The sequence below is a fragment of the Phascolarctos cinereus genome, unplaced genomic scaffold, assembly GCF_003287225.1.
Source record: "Phascolarctos cinereus isolate Bilbo 61053 unplaced genomic scaffold, phaCin_HiC Scaffold_5;HRSCAF=322, whole genome shotgun sequence".
Taxonomy (NCBI): domain Eukaryota; kingdom Metazoa; phylum Chordata; class Mammalia; order Diprotodontia; family Phascolarctidae; genus Phascolarctos; species Phascolarctos cinereus.
In genome coordinates this window covers 292,399,438-292,417,703 of record NW_027555958.1, presented here as the reverse complement: position 1 = coordinate 292,417,703, position 18,266 = coordinate 292,399,438, and the positions used below count along the sequence as shown (strand labels likewise).

The 18,266-nt window shown below is 38.0% G+C and overlaps 1 protein-coding gene across 4 annotated transcripts in view; it reads right to left on the bottom strand.

Moving 5' to 3' along the window:
- The window catches only part of KANSL1 (KAT8 regulatory NSL complex subunit 1), a 194,012-nt gene that overhangs the window by 12,449 nt on the left and 163,297 nt on the right, over positions 1 to 18,266 (bottom strand). For all 4 annotated transcript variants that reach the window (XM_020997271.2, XM_078155948.1, XM_020997272.2 and 1 more), the window contains exons 6-9: positions 14,060 to 14,169; positions 13,394 to 13,589; positions 7,178 to 7,355; positions 982 to 1,164 (exon numbers count right to left, since the gene is read on the bottom strand). In XM_020997271.2, coding sequence (XP_020852930.1) covers positions 982 to 1,164; positions 7,178 to 7,355; positions 13,394 to 13,589; positions 14,060 to 14,169 — 667 coding nt within the window. The remainder of the gene's footprint in view (positions 1 to 981; positions 1,165 to 7,177; positions 7,356 to 13,393; positions 13,590 to 14,059; positions 14,170 to 18,266) is intronic.

Genomic DNA, 18,266 nt, shown 5'->3' with positions numbered 1-18,266 from the left:
AATTTTGCTTTCAGTTGGAAGCTGGGGGGAATACATGGGAGAGCTTCAAGGAAGAAGTGGCACCTTAATTAAGCCCTGGAAGAACAGAAGGACTTCAACAGGCCAAGGGTGCTGCAGGAAGAACCCAGTCCAGGAACAGAGAGACAGCACAAGCAACAACATGGATACTTGAGAGGGTATGATAAGAAGGGGACAGTGAGCAGTCCGGCTGCACAAAGTACATGACAAAAGGGAGTCATTGCAAGATGTGAAGACCATTAAATGCCAGGATAAGGAATTTATACTTTATTTGGTAGGTAAAGAGGAATCAATGTTTTTTGAACGTTTATCAGCAGCAAATTAAGATTATTAAAGGGGTAGCAGTGTGAAAGAAAAAGGAGAGATTGAAGGCAGAGAGATCACTCAGGAGGCTATTACAGTAAGCTAGGCAAGAAGTGTTGAGGGGGCTTCAATTAGAATTGCTGGAGGACTGGAAGGAACAAATGTCAAGGGTGACTTCCAGAAGTAGAACTAAGAGGATTTGGCAAATGACTGGATATGGGGGTTAAAGGAGAGATAAGAGTCAAAGACAACTTGGAGTTTATAGCATGAGTGAACATGAGTCTGACTGTACCATCAGCAGTAACGGATCTTAAGGAAAGGGGTAGGTCAACTACTATTAACTACTGGCTAATCTAAAAGCAACCCAGGTTGTGGTATCTTCCACAGATCTCTCTCCAAAATCTAAGAGTGTCCTGAATAGTAACAGTTTATTTCCTCAAAATTCAGTGGAGTCAAAATAGGTAGATTTCCCACTGAGTTCAAAGTACCTCTCAGTCAGTACTGAGGAATACCTCAGTATCCCCAACAAGACATGCTGACATATTGAAGAATGGAGAATATTTAGGAGTTCCCAAGAACAGACAAAAAACCAGAAGACATCCTAACAGACATGCGCACACCTTATCATACCTGCCACCCCTCTCCCTCCCCCAAACTTACTGGCTGCTGCTAGAAAGGAGTTGACCAACTTGTGCCTATCTTTACGAACAGGGTCAGGAAGGCTGCCCGGCATGGGTGTTCTGTGCTTGAGTGAAAGCTTTTTGGGAGGTTTGATTTTCTCAAAGGGCTTGTTCTGCCACTGAGATTTCAGCATACTCTGGAAGTGCAGGCTTGTGGGAACGTCTATAAGACACACAAAACAACAGTGTAGGTCAGTTAAGAAATCTGTATCTTTATCCCCTTGGCATCTCTCCTTATATTAAAAAAAAGCTTTCTCCATTTGTAACCATAGCTTTCCAAAAGTGTTCATGAATAAGGACCTTATCTTATCTTTTTTATTTCTTCCCTAGTCTGACAATAAGCATAGCTCATTTTTTAAAAGTATATATAATTATTATTGAAGTCACTGCCCTACCACTCACAAGCAGGTCATTCAATAAGTCAAGATTTTATGAAGGGCTTAAGCTTTTTCCCTTTCAATATTTCCATTTACAAGAACCCTAGGCCTCTTAACCTGATCCTCAACTAGTAATTCCTTCCCTAAGGGAACTCTTCCTCTTGTTACAACATAGTGATGGTTGATAGGACTAACATATCCTGACCAGTGAATGTGGAAAAAGTTCAGGTGCTGTTAACAAGAAGGCTCTTTATGTATAAAAAGGCCATATAATAGCCTCTTGATTCTCAGGAACAGTTGAAATAATCTCCCTGGTAGGTCCCAAATTCCATGAATGTGAATCTGAATACTACAGAGTTTCTCTCAAAGGATTTCATTGCCCTCATTCTCTGAGCAACCTAGACTACTAATCCTTCATGGAACTTCAGGAAACATCATTTAAATGTGAGCATTTTATCATTCATACATTTTGACCAGCTTTTCCCCAAAATCCCTGTATCTAAGTGGGAATTTCAGATTATCACTTTTCCTATCCTATCTAGTACTGGACTCATGTTTCAAGCTAGAAATACAAGTTTAAAATGCTAAGACTATCGATAGAAAAAATATTTACTTTGTGATCAATATTTAAACACAACATTCAAAGGCACTTCAGTCTTAAAAACAAAGTTTTACTACACACAGTCTGTCCCCCTTTACTTACTCAATAAACTCAACTGCCATATTTTTTCTAAAAGTCAAGATCCTACAGGGGACCCTGATTTATGCCTAGAAAAGACAAGTAGTAAATTGATATACATGAAAACACTTTGATTAATTAGTAATGGGCAATATCATGTTACTAGATAGCTTATAGAGAACTTAAGCTGAAATTCATGCTATCAACAATTTGAGAAAGGCTGAAGAACAGGCAATATCACACCACACCATACTTGGGAAACTATGAAATGTACCCCAAACACCATTCAGTGTTTGTTCTAGAACGGAAACATCAATGGACTCGATAAGCACTTCCCCTCCCCTCCATGGAGTGGACAATGCTGAGCCTGGAAGACTCAAAGTTCTATTCAAACATGGTTCCTGCTTGTGAGAGGGCTATGACACAAGCCAGGGTAAGTGAGTGTTCTATCAGATACTAGCTCACACTTACTGAAAGCATTTTCCTTACAGGAATCCTGGGACATAGTTTATATGCAACTGGACCTGTGATTTCTCAGGGAGGAATTCTCTCCATTGGTACAGACCTGTACCTTCTCTGCAATTCCAAGCTTGACAGATTTTCCTAGGGGCACTAACATGCAAGCAACTTGCCTAGAGTCACACAGCCAGTATGTTAAAGACTTAAATCCAGTTTTTCCTGACTTCAAAGCTAGCTTTCTATCTACTACACCACAATGCTTCTGTGATATGGATATTACAGATAAAGTAATTTGCCTAGAATCAGAGTTATTAAGTACAGTATTAGGACTAAGATTAGAACCCACACTTTCTGATGCCAAATCCAGTGCTCCCTCCCCCCTACCAAAAATAAAATATATGTATTACATAGTGTGTCATTTTGCTGAACACTTTCATAAAAAGCTGAACAGTAGTAGTACTTCAGTTGACTTTCACAACTAATATACAAAAAGATCTACCCAGGAATTGGCAATCCAATTACATGCTCTGGCTGAATGAGGACAGTTCTAAGTATCTTGATATATTACGAACCTGTCTTATTCAAAAATCTAAACATAACTCAAGTTTTGTAGAGGGTTAGATAAAGGAATGGCAAGAAAGAAGCCTGCAATAAACGAGGACAAGGACCTCAGGGAGAAGTCACTTATGTTCTACAGCGGCGTAAGTGACTTTAAAAAAAAAAATCCCTGCCCAGGAGAAGAAAAGTATTTAAATGCAGGCTTTTAGGGCCTTTGGTCAACTAGAAAGCATAAGCAGAAAACTACTCAAGTTACTTAAAATAATTCCCTTGAAATGCTTCCTCTCATGGCTCTTTATCATTTCTTCAAGCACACCTTATGATTATTAAACAACATTCATTTCTCCTTCCACTGCTACTTTAAGTGGCTTGACCTGAGAAAATGTACAAATTACCCCTCCACAGACAGGTAAAAGTGCATGCAATTCTTTGACCAGCAGGTGGCAATCTGACCAAGCACTTATGCTCCTGCTTTGAAGTTCATTCTTTTCACCAAAGTTATTACATCATCTACATTTCCAGTTAAAGATTAACTGGACTTCATCAAGCAAGCTAACAAAGAGACAAAGCACCTCCCACAGCTGTGCCAAATGGTTATTATACACTCTTAACCATCACCACCACTACCACAGGCACCAGGACTCATGGGTCATCCGCTCAGCCTTTATACCAAGGCTGAGAGCCTGAAGAAGCCCTCTATCTGGAAAAAATGGAAGCAGCATGATTTAAAAAAACCAAAAACCACTCCACTCACGGTGCCGCGCTATGAGCTTCTGCGCTGCAGGCAACCCTGGTAAAAATCAGGAACTCTACCAATCAAGAAGAATGGAATGCAGTCATACAGAAAACAGCCGAGTTAAATTCACTATTCTACATGTTTTTAAAAATACAAAAGCCCCAAACCGGACAAGATTAGAAAAATAACTGGACTGAGTATGAATCTATAATTGGCTTCAGAAATGGGCACTTATCCTATCCATAAAGTCAGACTGGAAAACCTGGAACATAACAAATAAGGATGTCCCTTTTTGTCTGTTAACCCCTAAGGAAACTAGGGTTGAGTTCAGTTCCAGACTCTTGAAGTCCATGGGCAATTAACTTCATCACTCTCTGAGCCAGTTTCCACATGTAAGAGGTAGTTAGGTGGTACAATGCAAAGAGTGCTGGGCCTGTAGTCAGGAATATGCAAGTTCAAATCCTGCCTCAAAAATTTACTAGCCATGTAACCCTGAGTAAGTCATTTAATCTCTCAGCCTCACTTTCCTCTGTAGAACCTTACAAGATTGTTGTGAAGATCAAATGAGTCAACATACAAAGTTTGCTCTGCAAACTTTAAGTGCTACATAAATGGTAGCTAAAGTTTCAAATTATATAGCTATAATTATTATTAGTTTTTAGCTCTGGGGAAGAAGAGACTGCATAGTGATAATAGCAGCTCCCAACCTATAAATGAGTTGCATTCCCAAAGTTAATTTATTCTCGGTTGATTGGCTCGAAGGAAGCATTTTCTCATAGAAAGAATGCTGTACAAAGTGATTTAGGTTCCCACACCAAGCCTATTTAACCCATAATGTAGCAGTACTTTGTATTATGGAACCTCCACATGGGGTATAACCATGCTTCTATGAGGAAAATGCGTTCAGATTTCTAACTTAGGATAACACATTAATCTCTTACTGCTACAGTCCCAGAAGAGGGGTGGGGACTTCTTTCATTTCTTATCTGCTCCCAACCTGTTAGGTGACTGTTATAGATCCCCCTCACTCAATTCCACTGGCTTATTATATTCTAACTAGCAAGAAAGCACAGGGGGGTTGTGTGTGAATGGAGGAGAAAGGCTAGTACTAGTGGTGTGGAGGAAAAGGCTGCACGTTACTGCTTGGTGTCTGCCATTTGGGGGGTAGGAGACTCTACAGTAACAACAGCAGCAGCAGTGAATGGGAGAGAAGTCTTGAGGCCAATGGGTAGTATGTATCTGAAGTCTTTCTGTAATACTTCCAAGGAAATAATGGATGTAAAAATTGCCTGAGAAAGGCATATTTATGAGCTTTGTCCTTCATGTGAGCAAAACTACAGGCACTTCATCACAAATTTTTATTTAGAAAACCAACAAAAATCCCCAGCAACAAACAGATTATATGCCCCCTTTCTTCTTAAACATTCATCAATGTAACATGATTCTGCTGTCCTGAGAGGAAAACTGTCATACAAGGTACAGACTCGACCAGATGAGCTCTAAGGTCCTTCCTTAACTCTGTGTCTTTATTAATACTTCAAGGTCTTGCTGTCTGTGGTTGTCGTTGTTGTTATTTTTTTTTGGGGGGGGGTGTCCCAATCTGCAATTTCATCCACATAAAGAACTCCACAAATGGAATGTTTTCCAATGATGCAGAATAATGATTGATTCCTCTGTAATCTGAGTCTCAGAGACAGGTTAAGTAGCTGGCCCACGGTCTCACTGTTAGTAACGATCAGATACAGAACTGGAACCCAGGTCTCCCTATCACCAATGCCAATTTTCTCTCCATTATGCCAGTATACCCCAAGGCTGCGTCTAAACGGGTAGCTTTTCTTGGAACAGGAAGAACAGATTTCTTATCAATGTGGCCTGGAAGGTGTTATTACTACCATGGAGTAGCTTCAGTCCAATAATGATCACGGCCAGATGCCCATACAAATTAGCAGTTTCTTGTATTATTAGATGCTCATACCATATCACTATGAACAATGACCCTAAAGATATATACTAGAAAAGGGTAGGGAGAGATGGCTGGAACCACTGGGCAGGTTGGTATACATCTGGCTACAATCCAAATACCAGAAGGGGAACTATTCATTTACAGCACAGATAAAAATATTTTTAATACTACTCACCAATAAATTCTAAGATTTGTCATTTCTGGTTCCAAATCTCATGGCCTAAATTTCTACTGAACCCTAACCTTTTCACCTCTTCTTACCAAAAGTTATGTGGTGGCAGAAAATCTTAGAATCCATGACTTTCCACAGTAAAAATTAGTCTTGGGCAGTAGGACACATGGAGTCATGAGGTTCAGGGCCAAGACAAGGAAACAGGTAAAGAAGTCAGTAGACAAAAAGTTGATGGGTTATTTAATATGAGGAAGATGAGGTTCAGGATAGGGAGCTAGGAAAAAAAAATCACCACAGATGTTTTCAGAGTGCGTCAGGCTGTCGCAAAGAAGCAGCAGCCATTTCTGTGAGTCTGCAGAGTTGGATTTTGCTTTGTAAAAAGAACTCTCCAACTACTATGGAAGAGGCTGGCCTCATTTAACAGTAACACTCCCATCTCTGTAATTGTTAAAGCAGAAGATAGATGAACATTTCCTCCTAGAGATGTTGTATTGATGAACTCTAAGATTTTTGTCCAAATCAAAGATTCCATGATTCCTTCAGGAATCCCATGAAGAAAGTCATTCTCTGTGCCTTTGGAAACTGAAACTCTGCCAGATCTGAAAGGTATTCTAAGCCTCTGCAGCAGAGTAGACCTTAGCTATTTTTAGGCATAGCTCTGACAAACAAAAGCAAGTCAGTGATGCCTCAATCTCAGAGCAAAATGCAAATGGTTCAGGCTAGACTTGTCTATGTTGCTGGGGCTGTACATCTTAAATGGGACATCCCATATTTTTCCTATTCATTGGACTACTCAGCTAACAAAACTATTTTTTTGATACTCCTGATTATCTGTTGATTTCCATGACTGATTAATCTTAATGCTGCTCTTTTAAATATGCTAAGCGCTTAACCAAAGTATAAGTTAAGTCTGACTTCTCCATACAGCATCTACATGGAAGCATTAGCGTTCATGTTCCTAATACCATTAAAGCCCCATGCAACACTCAATTCTGCTAGCCCCTTGTGATCCTACTTCCAGCTCTTTTATGGAATTGAGGCTATTTTAGTTAGATTCATAACATAAAAAGTTTCTCTTACTGTCTTGAGCCTATCTAAGTGAAAACTGCACAGTAAGACAGTGTCTCAGTAATGCTTGAATTTTATCGAAGTATGAGAGAATACCCTCCACACCCTCCCCTCCCCTGAAGTCAACTTGAACACTAGGTCAGACAGCCGGAAACCCAACTTACCATCTGGGAATGCTAATACAGGATGAACACAAGAGTCCAACTGGGAGAGGCGCTCCAAAAGGGGAGCTTCATACTGGATCTCGGGAGGCATTGTAGTACCACCACTACTTGAACCACCACAGAGTACACAGGAAACATTCACATCACAGCTGCTTCGTATAGTACTGCTTCTGTGAACCTGTGAAGAGGCAAACAACAACTCTGAGCAATTGGATCCTAGTAGTAAACAACCCAGATGCCCATGAATTGCACTTTATTCCTCTCTTGTCCCTAAAGATTTTTTTTTTTGGGGGGGGTTGTCAGGGAGTGCAAAGAAGGTGAGTTAATTCCAAAACTCCTAACATATAATAACTCTGCTGTCTGCTGGCATCAGCAGTCAATCAGGGTACCACAGATTTCCAAAACCACTTTGACAACAAAATTTAGGATGACAGCAAGCTACAGCAGAAAGAGTACCCATATGAAATCATAAAAACTATGTTCTGGTTCCACTAGTGATACTTAATAATTCTGTGATCTTCAGCATAGAACTTAACCTTGTTGCTCCTCAGTTTCCCCATCTTTACTTAAGTAACTTGAGGAGATACTGAGTTATTTTCAAGCTTTAACATTCTACATCTTACATTTAGAGGTGGAACCTGACACATTAACTTTAATACACATCTGCAATACCACTGAAGGTACTGTTCCCTAATGCACAGAATTTTTAATATTTATATTCATCTTTACAAACTTGTGCTTATAGTCAATTTAGAATTCATTCCCTTTCTTCTTCATTATTCCCCCCACCCACCCCCAATACAAAATGAAGATTTCTTAATTTTTTACTAGATTTATGTGTTGATCAGTATTTTGCCTTTCCTGAAAACTCACTGCAAGGTAATAATGACCAAAGCCCAGCAGTCTCATATAGTGATAAAGAACATCTCTGCTGGCTTCTGAGAAATGCTTTTCTATATCCTAACCTCTACTTTTTTTTTTTAAATGTGAGGCCGTTGGGATTAAGTGACTTGCCCATTCACACAGCTAGTGAATGTTATGTGTCTGAGGCTAGATTTGAACTCAGGTCCTCCTGACTCCAAGGACCAGTGCTCTGTCCACTGCACCACCTCCTTCTTTTTAAAAAACCAAATACAGTACTCCAATTTCTCCAATATTTGACAAGGGCTAATGAGATTTACAAGCGTGCCCAAAACAGACAACTGGATCATAAACTTTTGCCTGTGGGGTTCATCATGCTAGCTGCATGTGGAAGATTCATAGTTACATATGATATCTGAAAAGGCCTTCAGGTTAACTCTACTAGGAACCTAGTTCTCTTGTGTACTTATTAGAGGTTAGAACCACTTTAGAAAGAAATGTAATAGCAGTTTAGTAAAAAAAGTTTAGTATTTAGTCTGTAAAATAGAAAATTAATAGTAAAAAAAAAGGGGAGATTAGTTTCATTTATATTAAGTTTTTTATTGGAATTTTAGTGCTTCTTCCTGAGTTTTTTCATTTAAAATTCCATCTCCAATGTGTTTGATTATCAATACTTGAAGAGTTTCCTAGTTTTGCGAATCACTTTGATAATAGTCCTTGAAGCTGTACCTGGCACTGACTTGAAATTCAAATTAAAGTATTGGCTTAGCTAGGCAAAATCTTTATATTTTGTTTCTATATTGCTGAATAGTTGCATTTACACAGAAACATTACAGATTGCATTTCGGGGGGGGAGCTACACAACCCCTCTTAGGCAAAAACACTCAAAAGACCAGGAATGCTTCTATGAAGAGCCAGTGATTTCAACAAAAAAACAATTCTCTGAAAGCAGAATTCCAATTACCCACCATCACTTCTAAATTCTTGACTTACTAATATCCCTGCTATAATAGCCTTACGTCTAAGGCTAGGGTTCAATGCCAAAAAGGAGGACTGGAAAGGGAAGCAGGAGTAGAAGCAAGTACCGACAATGGAAGAGAATAAGGTTTGGCACCAAGCTCCAGCTTCAGGCAAGGTGACAGAAAGAATACCATTAAGACAACTGAGTAAGTACCCTGGAGAGTTCCAAGGGGGAACTAGGGTTGAAAGAAAAAGTTGAGTCAAGAAGGCCAAATATTACACCAGTACTGGTTTAGGAAAAACACTTTATATAGGCCCAGTCTATATTTGAGGTAGCTCTGCCTCCTTGCTATGGTCAGGCTTAGATAAAGTCAGCACCCTGTCAGATACAAAGTTGGGACAGTGAACTTCATTGAGATTTTCATGAATAACCTGTATGAAACCCATCTGTTGGCTGGGGTTTCCAGGGTCATTCCCCTTATTCTACAGGGCAGGTACTAGGTTCTTGTGCAGAATATGGGTTCTATGATAATATCAAAGCATGTCTCTCCCAGGACTCCAACTAATTAGATTTCATCAACCATCAATAATAATTCTAGTGCTTCTTACAGCATCGTACCTAATTTTCCTTTTACTACCACCATTTAACAAATCAAAGTAACTCCCTAAGATTCAAAACTAGAAGATAAATCACTTTGAAAGTTTGCCTGTTTAACAAAAAGTATTATTGAAACCAGCCATCCAGCTAGATTCCAAATTATAAATGCCAAACATCAGATTTAACAATAACCTTAGACTTTGGTAGCTAATGGGACAAGGAAAATTATCTTCCCAGAAAGGGTAACAAATATCCACGTACCTTATTGCAAAGATCACACCTAAAGCAACTATCATACAACTTAAGCTAAACAAGTCCAACCAGTACCAAAAATAATGGTGCAGCCTAATACCTGCCATAACAAAAGGCCTAAAAGGCAATGAAATCCATCACTAACATAAAAATGACAACTCTTTAATCACACATCAAATCCAAACCCTAATACATGAAGAAAATCTCTATATACCAAGTATTCAAGGATAACATATCTTTCCCCCTTCAAAACTAGTTCTCCTCTACTAATTTCCATACTTCTATCAATGACATCATTTTTTCAAACTTTTAGGCTCAAAAACTTGATGTTACCTTTGCTCTCTCACAGACAGTAAGTCACAAACATTTCTGTACTTCTTGCTTGGCATGTCTACTACTGGATGTCTTCCTTTATGTTGCTGTTCCTGGCACCTGACGCCCAGGGTACTAAAATAATCCCCAGTCTCTCCCTGCTCTAATCTATCTTGCAGATCACAGGAGTCAAACTTACAGTGAGTGAGTTATGTCCCAAACTAGATGAAAATGTAATTAGGAAATGTTTGACAAAATAAATAAAAATACAATAAAGTGTATATGTTACTTTGTAGTTTTTCTAAGTCAACATGAGGCCCACAGAAATCCATTTCAATTTGAGTACAACACTGGATAAAATACTATTTTCATGTTCAAAACATTAAAGGGTTCTGAAGGGCCCATAGTCAAAACTCTTTAGACTAGATGATGCTTTATGTATCTTTGGATGACCTTTAGTACTTACCAGTGTTTTTTACATACACTAGGCTCTCCATTAAGTCACTGGAGTCAATTCAAAGAATTTCTAAAGTAATTTAAAAGCACATACCTGAGCCAGCCCTAGTTAAAACCAGCTTCCTCGCTGTCCCAGAAATATATTTGGCCTTTTTTGGCCTCTGTGCAATTTTTGCTTCATGCTAATTTGCCTGTAATGGTGCCCCACCCTCCTCACCCTTTCCTCTCTGCTCTTCTAAAATCTATCATTCAGGGTCTAGTTAAAACACAATCTCTACTACAAATTTTTCTTTGATGATAATTTGAATTTATCTCACTTTTCTAAACTCACAAAACAATTTATTGTTTGTATGCTTTCACTGGAATTTAATTATTCTGTACCATTACGTTGAATGGTTATTTAATTTTTGGTGTATTTTGTGTCTTTTCTCCATAACTAGATTATAAACTCTTTGAAGGTAGAGACCATGTCACTGTTAACTGCTGGGGAGGAAAAAAAGGGGAAAAAAGGGGGGGGGGGAAGAGACTGTCACTGCCCTAAAGAACCTTTCATTCTAATGGGGGAAACAATATACGAGTAGGTGTGTATTGGGGGGGGGGCGGGAAGAGAGGGAGAATGAATGAATACTCTCTCTCTCTCTCTCTCTCTCTCTCTCTCTCTCTCTCTCTCTCTCTCTCTCTCTCTAACTTCACAGGTAAGGCACTAGTAATGTAGGGGACCAGGAGAGACATCTTGCAGAAGGTAGGATTTGAGCTGAGTCTTGAAGCCAAGAGGTGCATGTAAAGAGAAGAGCACTCCAGACATGAAAGAATCAACCAGAGTTTCACAGTGTCACAAAGAGGCCAGTGCTTCTGGATTGTAAAGTAAGTGTGTAAGGAGAGTAAAGTTTAAAAGACAGACATTGGAAAGGTAGAAGGGACCAAGCTAGGAAAGGTTTTATAAAAGCCAAACAAAAGGTTTTTATATTTGCTCCTAAAGGTGATAAGGAATTACAAGATTTTACCAAACAAAAGGTGTCATGTCTGGACCTGCACTTTAGCAAAATCATTCTGATAGCTGAATAGAAGACACACTAGAATGGGGAGAGACTTGAGGCAGGCAGACCTATCAGCAGGTTATTGCAATAATCAAGGCCCTGCATTAGGGGATGCACTAGACTGGTGGCAGTCAGAGGAAAGAAGGGGACATCAATTTGTAGTAGCATTTTAGGATCCAACATATTCTTTTTCACAAAGACCAAAGTACCACATCTTAGTAAACAGAAAACATTTCGTTTGCCTCAGTTTCCAATTTTAGCATCAACAAACTGGACTAAATTCAAACATGACTTTGGCCCTGGACAGAGTGAGCTGATGGTATGTGTTTCTCACCATCTATGGTGGCCTGCTATATCTATGAATCTAATGAACGTACTTTTACAGGGTGAAGGTGTGTATCAAAGCTAACCAGAATACAGAAGCAGCCCATTAACACCGCCCGCCCCCCCCACCTCGCGCAAATGCCCAATAACATTACTCTCTGCTTCAGGAATCAAAAGATTACTCTCATCACATCAAATACGCAACAGTTGTTCCATATCAATTAACCAATACTTAGTAAATATCAATAACTGTGTCCAAGGTGCCATTCAATAAAGCGCTGTGAGGAGCTATAAAGATAAAGATACTTCCTGCAATCAATGTCTATATAACTTAAATAATTTTGTTATAAACATATTGTTGTCCATATTTAAAGTTTTCCTAAAGTTCTAATTTTTTTATGTTTGAGAATGTTCTTAAATTTTAGAAATTTATGTTGAAAAGTAAAGTACTTTTATTTTGGGGGTAAGGAGTCATGGGACTGTATGCTAATCGTAACAGTCTCACACCAAGGAAAACCAGAAATTTATAAAACCCTCAAGATAATAGCTCAAGAACAATTCCACAGCACAAGAAATGAAACCTCAAAGTAAAACTGGCCCCATGCCCAAAAAACCTTCCTGCTTATGGTCAATCATACAACTGCAGAAAACACTAAGGACAAGAATGACTATGATTAATTTCCCCATACTTGACATTAATGTATTAATTGTTTTAAAGTACTATTTATTAATTTGCTTTACCCTACTTCTCAACTTTTCTCTTACAAAATAGTTTGGATTTTGGAGGTTTTATCCCGAAATTTAGAGGTGAGAAAACTGCTGAATTTTCATAGTTTCTTTTATTCCTAATCTGAAGATCAACTAAGAAAAAGCAAAACTCTTCTACACCTTTCTCTTTTAAGAGGTTATGAAAAAAGTTCATTAAAACTTTCATAAAAGAGAAGATAAAGATACTGTCCCACGAGCAAAATGAAGCCACCAAAATAATCAAACATTAATTATACTGTTTGAAATGTGTTTAATCGATTTCATAGCTTAAACTTCATTATTGTTTTTACAAGCTCTACTATAAAACTGATTTAATAGCCTTTCAAATTTATAAATCTACAAATTCCTGTAGCTCAGAATTTTACCATCTTTGTTAGTATTAAATAATCTCTGTCTATGTCTTTCTCATAATAGAATTCACTTCTAAATCTCAGGACACACCCCTCCATCCAGGAAGACAAGCTGTCTAAAGTGATAAAAAGAACACCTATTCACTTCCTATTTATTATGTTAAGGTACATGTCTGTTTCTTCTAATTCTTACTGAAAAGTTTAAGATGCCTGAGGTTAGAGCAGCTGCTCTGAAACTCCTACCTGACTGAGCACACTCTCCACCCAGGGCAGGAGATCAAGACATACCAGTACTGACCTTCTTGGAGAGGGGCACAATGCTGTTGGGCCGAACAAGTCTCCGTTTCTTACAGCTCAGTACAGGACGGGTCCGGGCTGCTCCACACGGACCATCAGCAGAAGCAGAAACCAGATTCAACCGTTGCTTTTTATGTAATAATTCCTCAGCATCAGAACCATCTCCAGGAGTGTGGTCTGCCAAACTAGACTGGAGTCTACACAAGAGAGGAATAGTGTTAACATCTCAAAATATTGCTTTTTTTTTTAAAGCAAAGAAATAACAGTCTATTCATTTTACACTGCCTTCAAACAAACCATGTCTTCAATACAGAACACCACTATTTGATCACTATGACCATAACTAACCAAGATAAAGGCTTAATTAAGCTAGTATATTAACTTGCATGGGCTTTGGTTCCTCCCACTCCTCTCCCCATATTCCAGTTAGGGAATTACCAAGTAAAAAGAAAACACAAGATACCAGTAATGGGAACCGTAACGTCTGAAGGTGGGCAGCATGAAAAATACACACAACAGAATCTTCAGCCTCTGTAATCCCCCACCTACAGTTATTCTGAAAGTAGGTTATGGCCTGATGTGATCCAACATCATTAAATGACGTTAAGTTTACTGATGACCTAATTTGACAACTTCCTTTTTGGTATGTGGAGATATTTAAACTTACGGATTAATAACTCCATTGATCGGTCTCACTATTCCACATGGTTTGGTGGAAAAAGCCTCTGAAGTATTGGCGGTACCAAGATTTTCCAGGGGCTGAGATACAGAATCAATCTGCAGAATGAGGAAAGAAAAGTGAGTACGTATCACTATTCACTTAATAATCTTCCTACCATGTTAAGTAAATCATCACAATTGAGGGAGTTAGAAATTCGAATATGTTCAGGTCACAGAAAATAAGGTCTTTAAGAGTTTCAAGAACACATAAATGTTGCATCATCTTCTACCTTCATCCCCAAATATTTGAAAGCCTAAACAGCCACTGCCTATAGAGTCATGACTCAGAAAAGTCATCAAACAACTATATAACATAAAACTTCAATTTGGTGTTGGAATGATAAATTTTGAGTCTCAAAAGAAGAGTTTTTAAAATCAGCTAGCACCCCACTTTTTACAATATAATAAGAATAGGAAAAGATGGATCTGTCATCTCTACTAACATCATGTAATTATTTACTGGTCCACCAATGTATTTTGAGAGGAAAAATCAACTTTGAGGTATTTTTACTTCAGTATTTCCCATATGATAGAACATGGAAAAGATCTGAATTATATTAAATCTGCTCTGTGCAGCTGACTTCCTTCTCCATTTCTCTCCCTGAGCTTAAGTCTATCATCTCCAAGTAACTACCTTCTAAACATTCCTATCTGGGTGCCTAATCATCACCTCAAATTCACTACACCCCAAAATAAACTATTCAATTCTTCTTGCAAAACCTGTCTCTTCTGCAAATTTTCACATTTTGATTGACAGAACCATATTACCAGTCACCAAGGCTCAAAAAACCCAGGATCATCCTTCCCTCTTCTCCGTCATCCTTAACCTTCAAATCCCATCAGATGCCAACTTCTGTCAAGTCCACCCCTTGAAAATGATCTCCTTCCTACTTCCAATGCAACTGCCTTAACTACTAAAATACCTTCTACTTGGTCTCTTTGCTTCCAATTACCTTCCTTTACAATATATCTTCCACACAGCTGCTAAAGTAACCTACTACATGGGTCTGATCATATTACTAAAAAGCCAACAATGGTTCTCTATCATCTACTGAAATACCTTACACTCTCAAGACCCTTCATACTCACCCAATCTACGACGTCTTTTCTGATTCACATACTGTACATTCTAGCCCAAACAGAGTATTACATGTTTTCCAGTTTCGTTCTGCCCTTTGCTTCATCTCTTTTGCTAAAGTCAGACTCCATGCCTTTAAAAATTTACCATAGTCTCCCTCAATCTCCAATAACTAAGTCTTCCTCTCCCTCCAAGGTTTATATCAGGTACCCCCATACATACCCCTTTCCCCTCCCAATTGTTTTTTAACATTTAAAAAAATTTATTTCCACATTTTCTCCTTCCCTTCCTCCAGTCCCTCCCCTATCCACTGAAAAGACAAGCAATATGACAGCAATTATACATGTGAAGTCATGAAAAACATTTCTGTATCAGCCACTTTGAATTAAAAAAAAAAGCAAGGAAAATAAACTGGAAAAAATTATGCTTCATCTGCACTGAGACCATCAGTTCTTAAATAGAGGTGGATAGCATTTTTCATCAAATGTCCTTTGGAATTATCATGGATTATTGTATTGATCAAAGCAGCTAAGCCTTTTTGTTACAATACCACTGTTACTATGGTTCAATGTTCTCACTTCATTTTGTATTAGTCCATATAAGTCTTTCCAGGTTTTTCTGAAACTAACCACTTTGTCATCATTCTTATAGCACAACAGCATTCCAATCACAATTATATACCACAGCTTCAGCTATTCCCCAATGGATGGGCATCCTCTCAATTTTCAATTTTTTCACCACAAAAAGAGCTGCCATAAATATTTTTGTATATATACCTCCTTTCTCCTTTTCTTTGATCTCTTTGCAATACAGACCAAGCAGTGGTATTGCTGGGTCAAAGGGTATGTAGTTTTATAGCGCTTTGGGCATAGTTCTAAATTGTTCTCCAGAATGATTAGATCAGTTCACAACTCCATCAACAATGCATTAGTGTCCCTATTTTTTCCACACCCCCTCCAGCATTTGTAATTTTCCTTTTTCTGTCATGTTAGCCAATCTGATAGGTATGAGGTGGTATCTCAGAATTATTTTAATTTATATTTCTCTAATCAATAGTGATTTAGAATATTTTTTCATGTGACTATTGATAGCTTTGATTCTTTCTTCTATTCATATTTATCAATTGGAGTACATAGAGCAACTCATATCCTTCCTGGCTACTCCTTCTAGATAACCATCTTTTCATCCTTGAATCTCACATACCACTCTGTTCGATATCTGCACTTAATCATTTTCTGATTTTTATTATGGTTATGGGGGATGGGGTGAGAAGGCAGGCAGATAGATGAATGAGTGATCCTCATCTTCCACCCCAAACATATGGTAAGCTCTTTTTTTTTAAAATAACCCTAATGTTTAGCATAATCTGTGGCCATAGCAAACACTTCGAAAATGTTAATGATATTAGCTGAAATATATAAACAGATGTCTTATTTTGAGGTTCTCTCTTGTTGAGAGGCTACTGTAAAGTAGTAGAGAAGGCAATGGACTTGCAGCTAGTAAGATTCACATTAAAATCCCCCCTCAGACAGTTACAAGCTTTGTAATGGTAGGAGATCACTTAACCTGTGCCTCAATTTGTGCCCTGATGGTATTCAAGGTTCTTTCTTCCTCTAGACCTATGTTCTTTTATGAACTATGATTCTACAATCAGATCACAGATAAGAACCTAAAAGGACAGTGTCAGCTACATGTCAGTGCCTATCAGCTGGCTTGCAGTGTCTGAAAAATAATCTAAAGGATATTCTATCATCAACATTCCCAGTAAAAATCCCAGTAAAAAGGATGTTAATTTTTTTTTTTGCACAGCCTGTCCTTCATGTTTAGAAGGCACTCTTCTTCGTCTCTTCCTCTTCGAATCCCTACCTTTCTTCAAAGCTTAGCTCAAGCACCACACCTTAAAGTGAACCCTTTCTTGATCTCTAATGTGGAGGACCCCTTTAATAAAATCTATGGACTATTCAGAATAGCATTTTTAATTGGGAAAACAAACAAACAAGGAAATCAGTTATACTGATAGTCATTTAAAAAAAAAATATATATATATATATATATATTTTAAGTTCAAAGGACTCAAGTTAAGAATCATGTTCCAGTAGTATGTAAGCTCCTTGAGGACAAAAACTGTTCTTTATCTTCGTACAGTGGCATACTTAATCTGAATATTTAGGGTTTTTTAATTTTGTTTTGTTTTTACAGACAAATGTCTTCTTATATTTCACTCTCCCACAAATCGTCCATGAGGAAATTCGGGTCTCATACCAAAAGTCAAGTCTACCTGATCTTTGCATAATTATATGAAGTACATACATACATACATACATACATACATACATACATATATATATATATACACATACACACACACACACACACACACACACACATATATATATATATATATATATATAAATATAAATAAATAAAAATCTATGCCATCACTTCCAACCCACTGAGTCCCACGTGGGAACACAGACAGAAAAGTCCAGGAAAATCCAGAAAAGAGGTGATGAGGTCCTGAACTAAGTTACTGGCTGTATGAAAAAGAGAATAAAAGATAAAAAGGATCTTATAGAGGCAGAATCAGCATTCTTTGACAACTCAATGGGTTGGAAGTGATGACATAAGTAAACATAAATTTAACCCCCCACCCCAAAACTTGAAAGCATTCCATACACTTATCCTGTTGCAATGTATTATAATCACCTCTGTATCTGTCAACACTTCTAAATGGTTAAGTTTCTTAAAGCTAATAAATCATAAAGCATTTATTAACTATCTACTTTGTGGCTGAGACTACACTTGGTACTGGGAATACAAATAAAGAATGAAATAATCCCAATTCTCAAGAAGCTTAAATCTTTTCAGAGGAAACAACTTGTATATGTGTGTACGCACGCATGCAAAATAAATACAAAATTATTACAAGGAAATTAGAGAGGAAAGCAGGATCAGAAAAGGCTCCATCAAGCAGTAGATTTTGAGCTGGGGCCTTAAGGAGGGAAAGTCTATGAAGTAGAAAAAGGAAGAACAGCTAATGCAAAGGCATAGAGACAGGACATAAAATGTCCTGTGT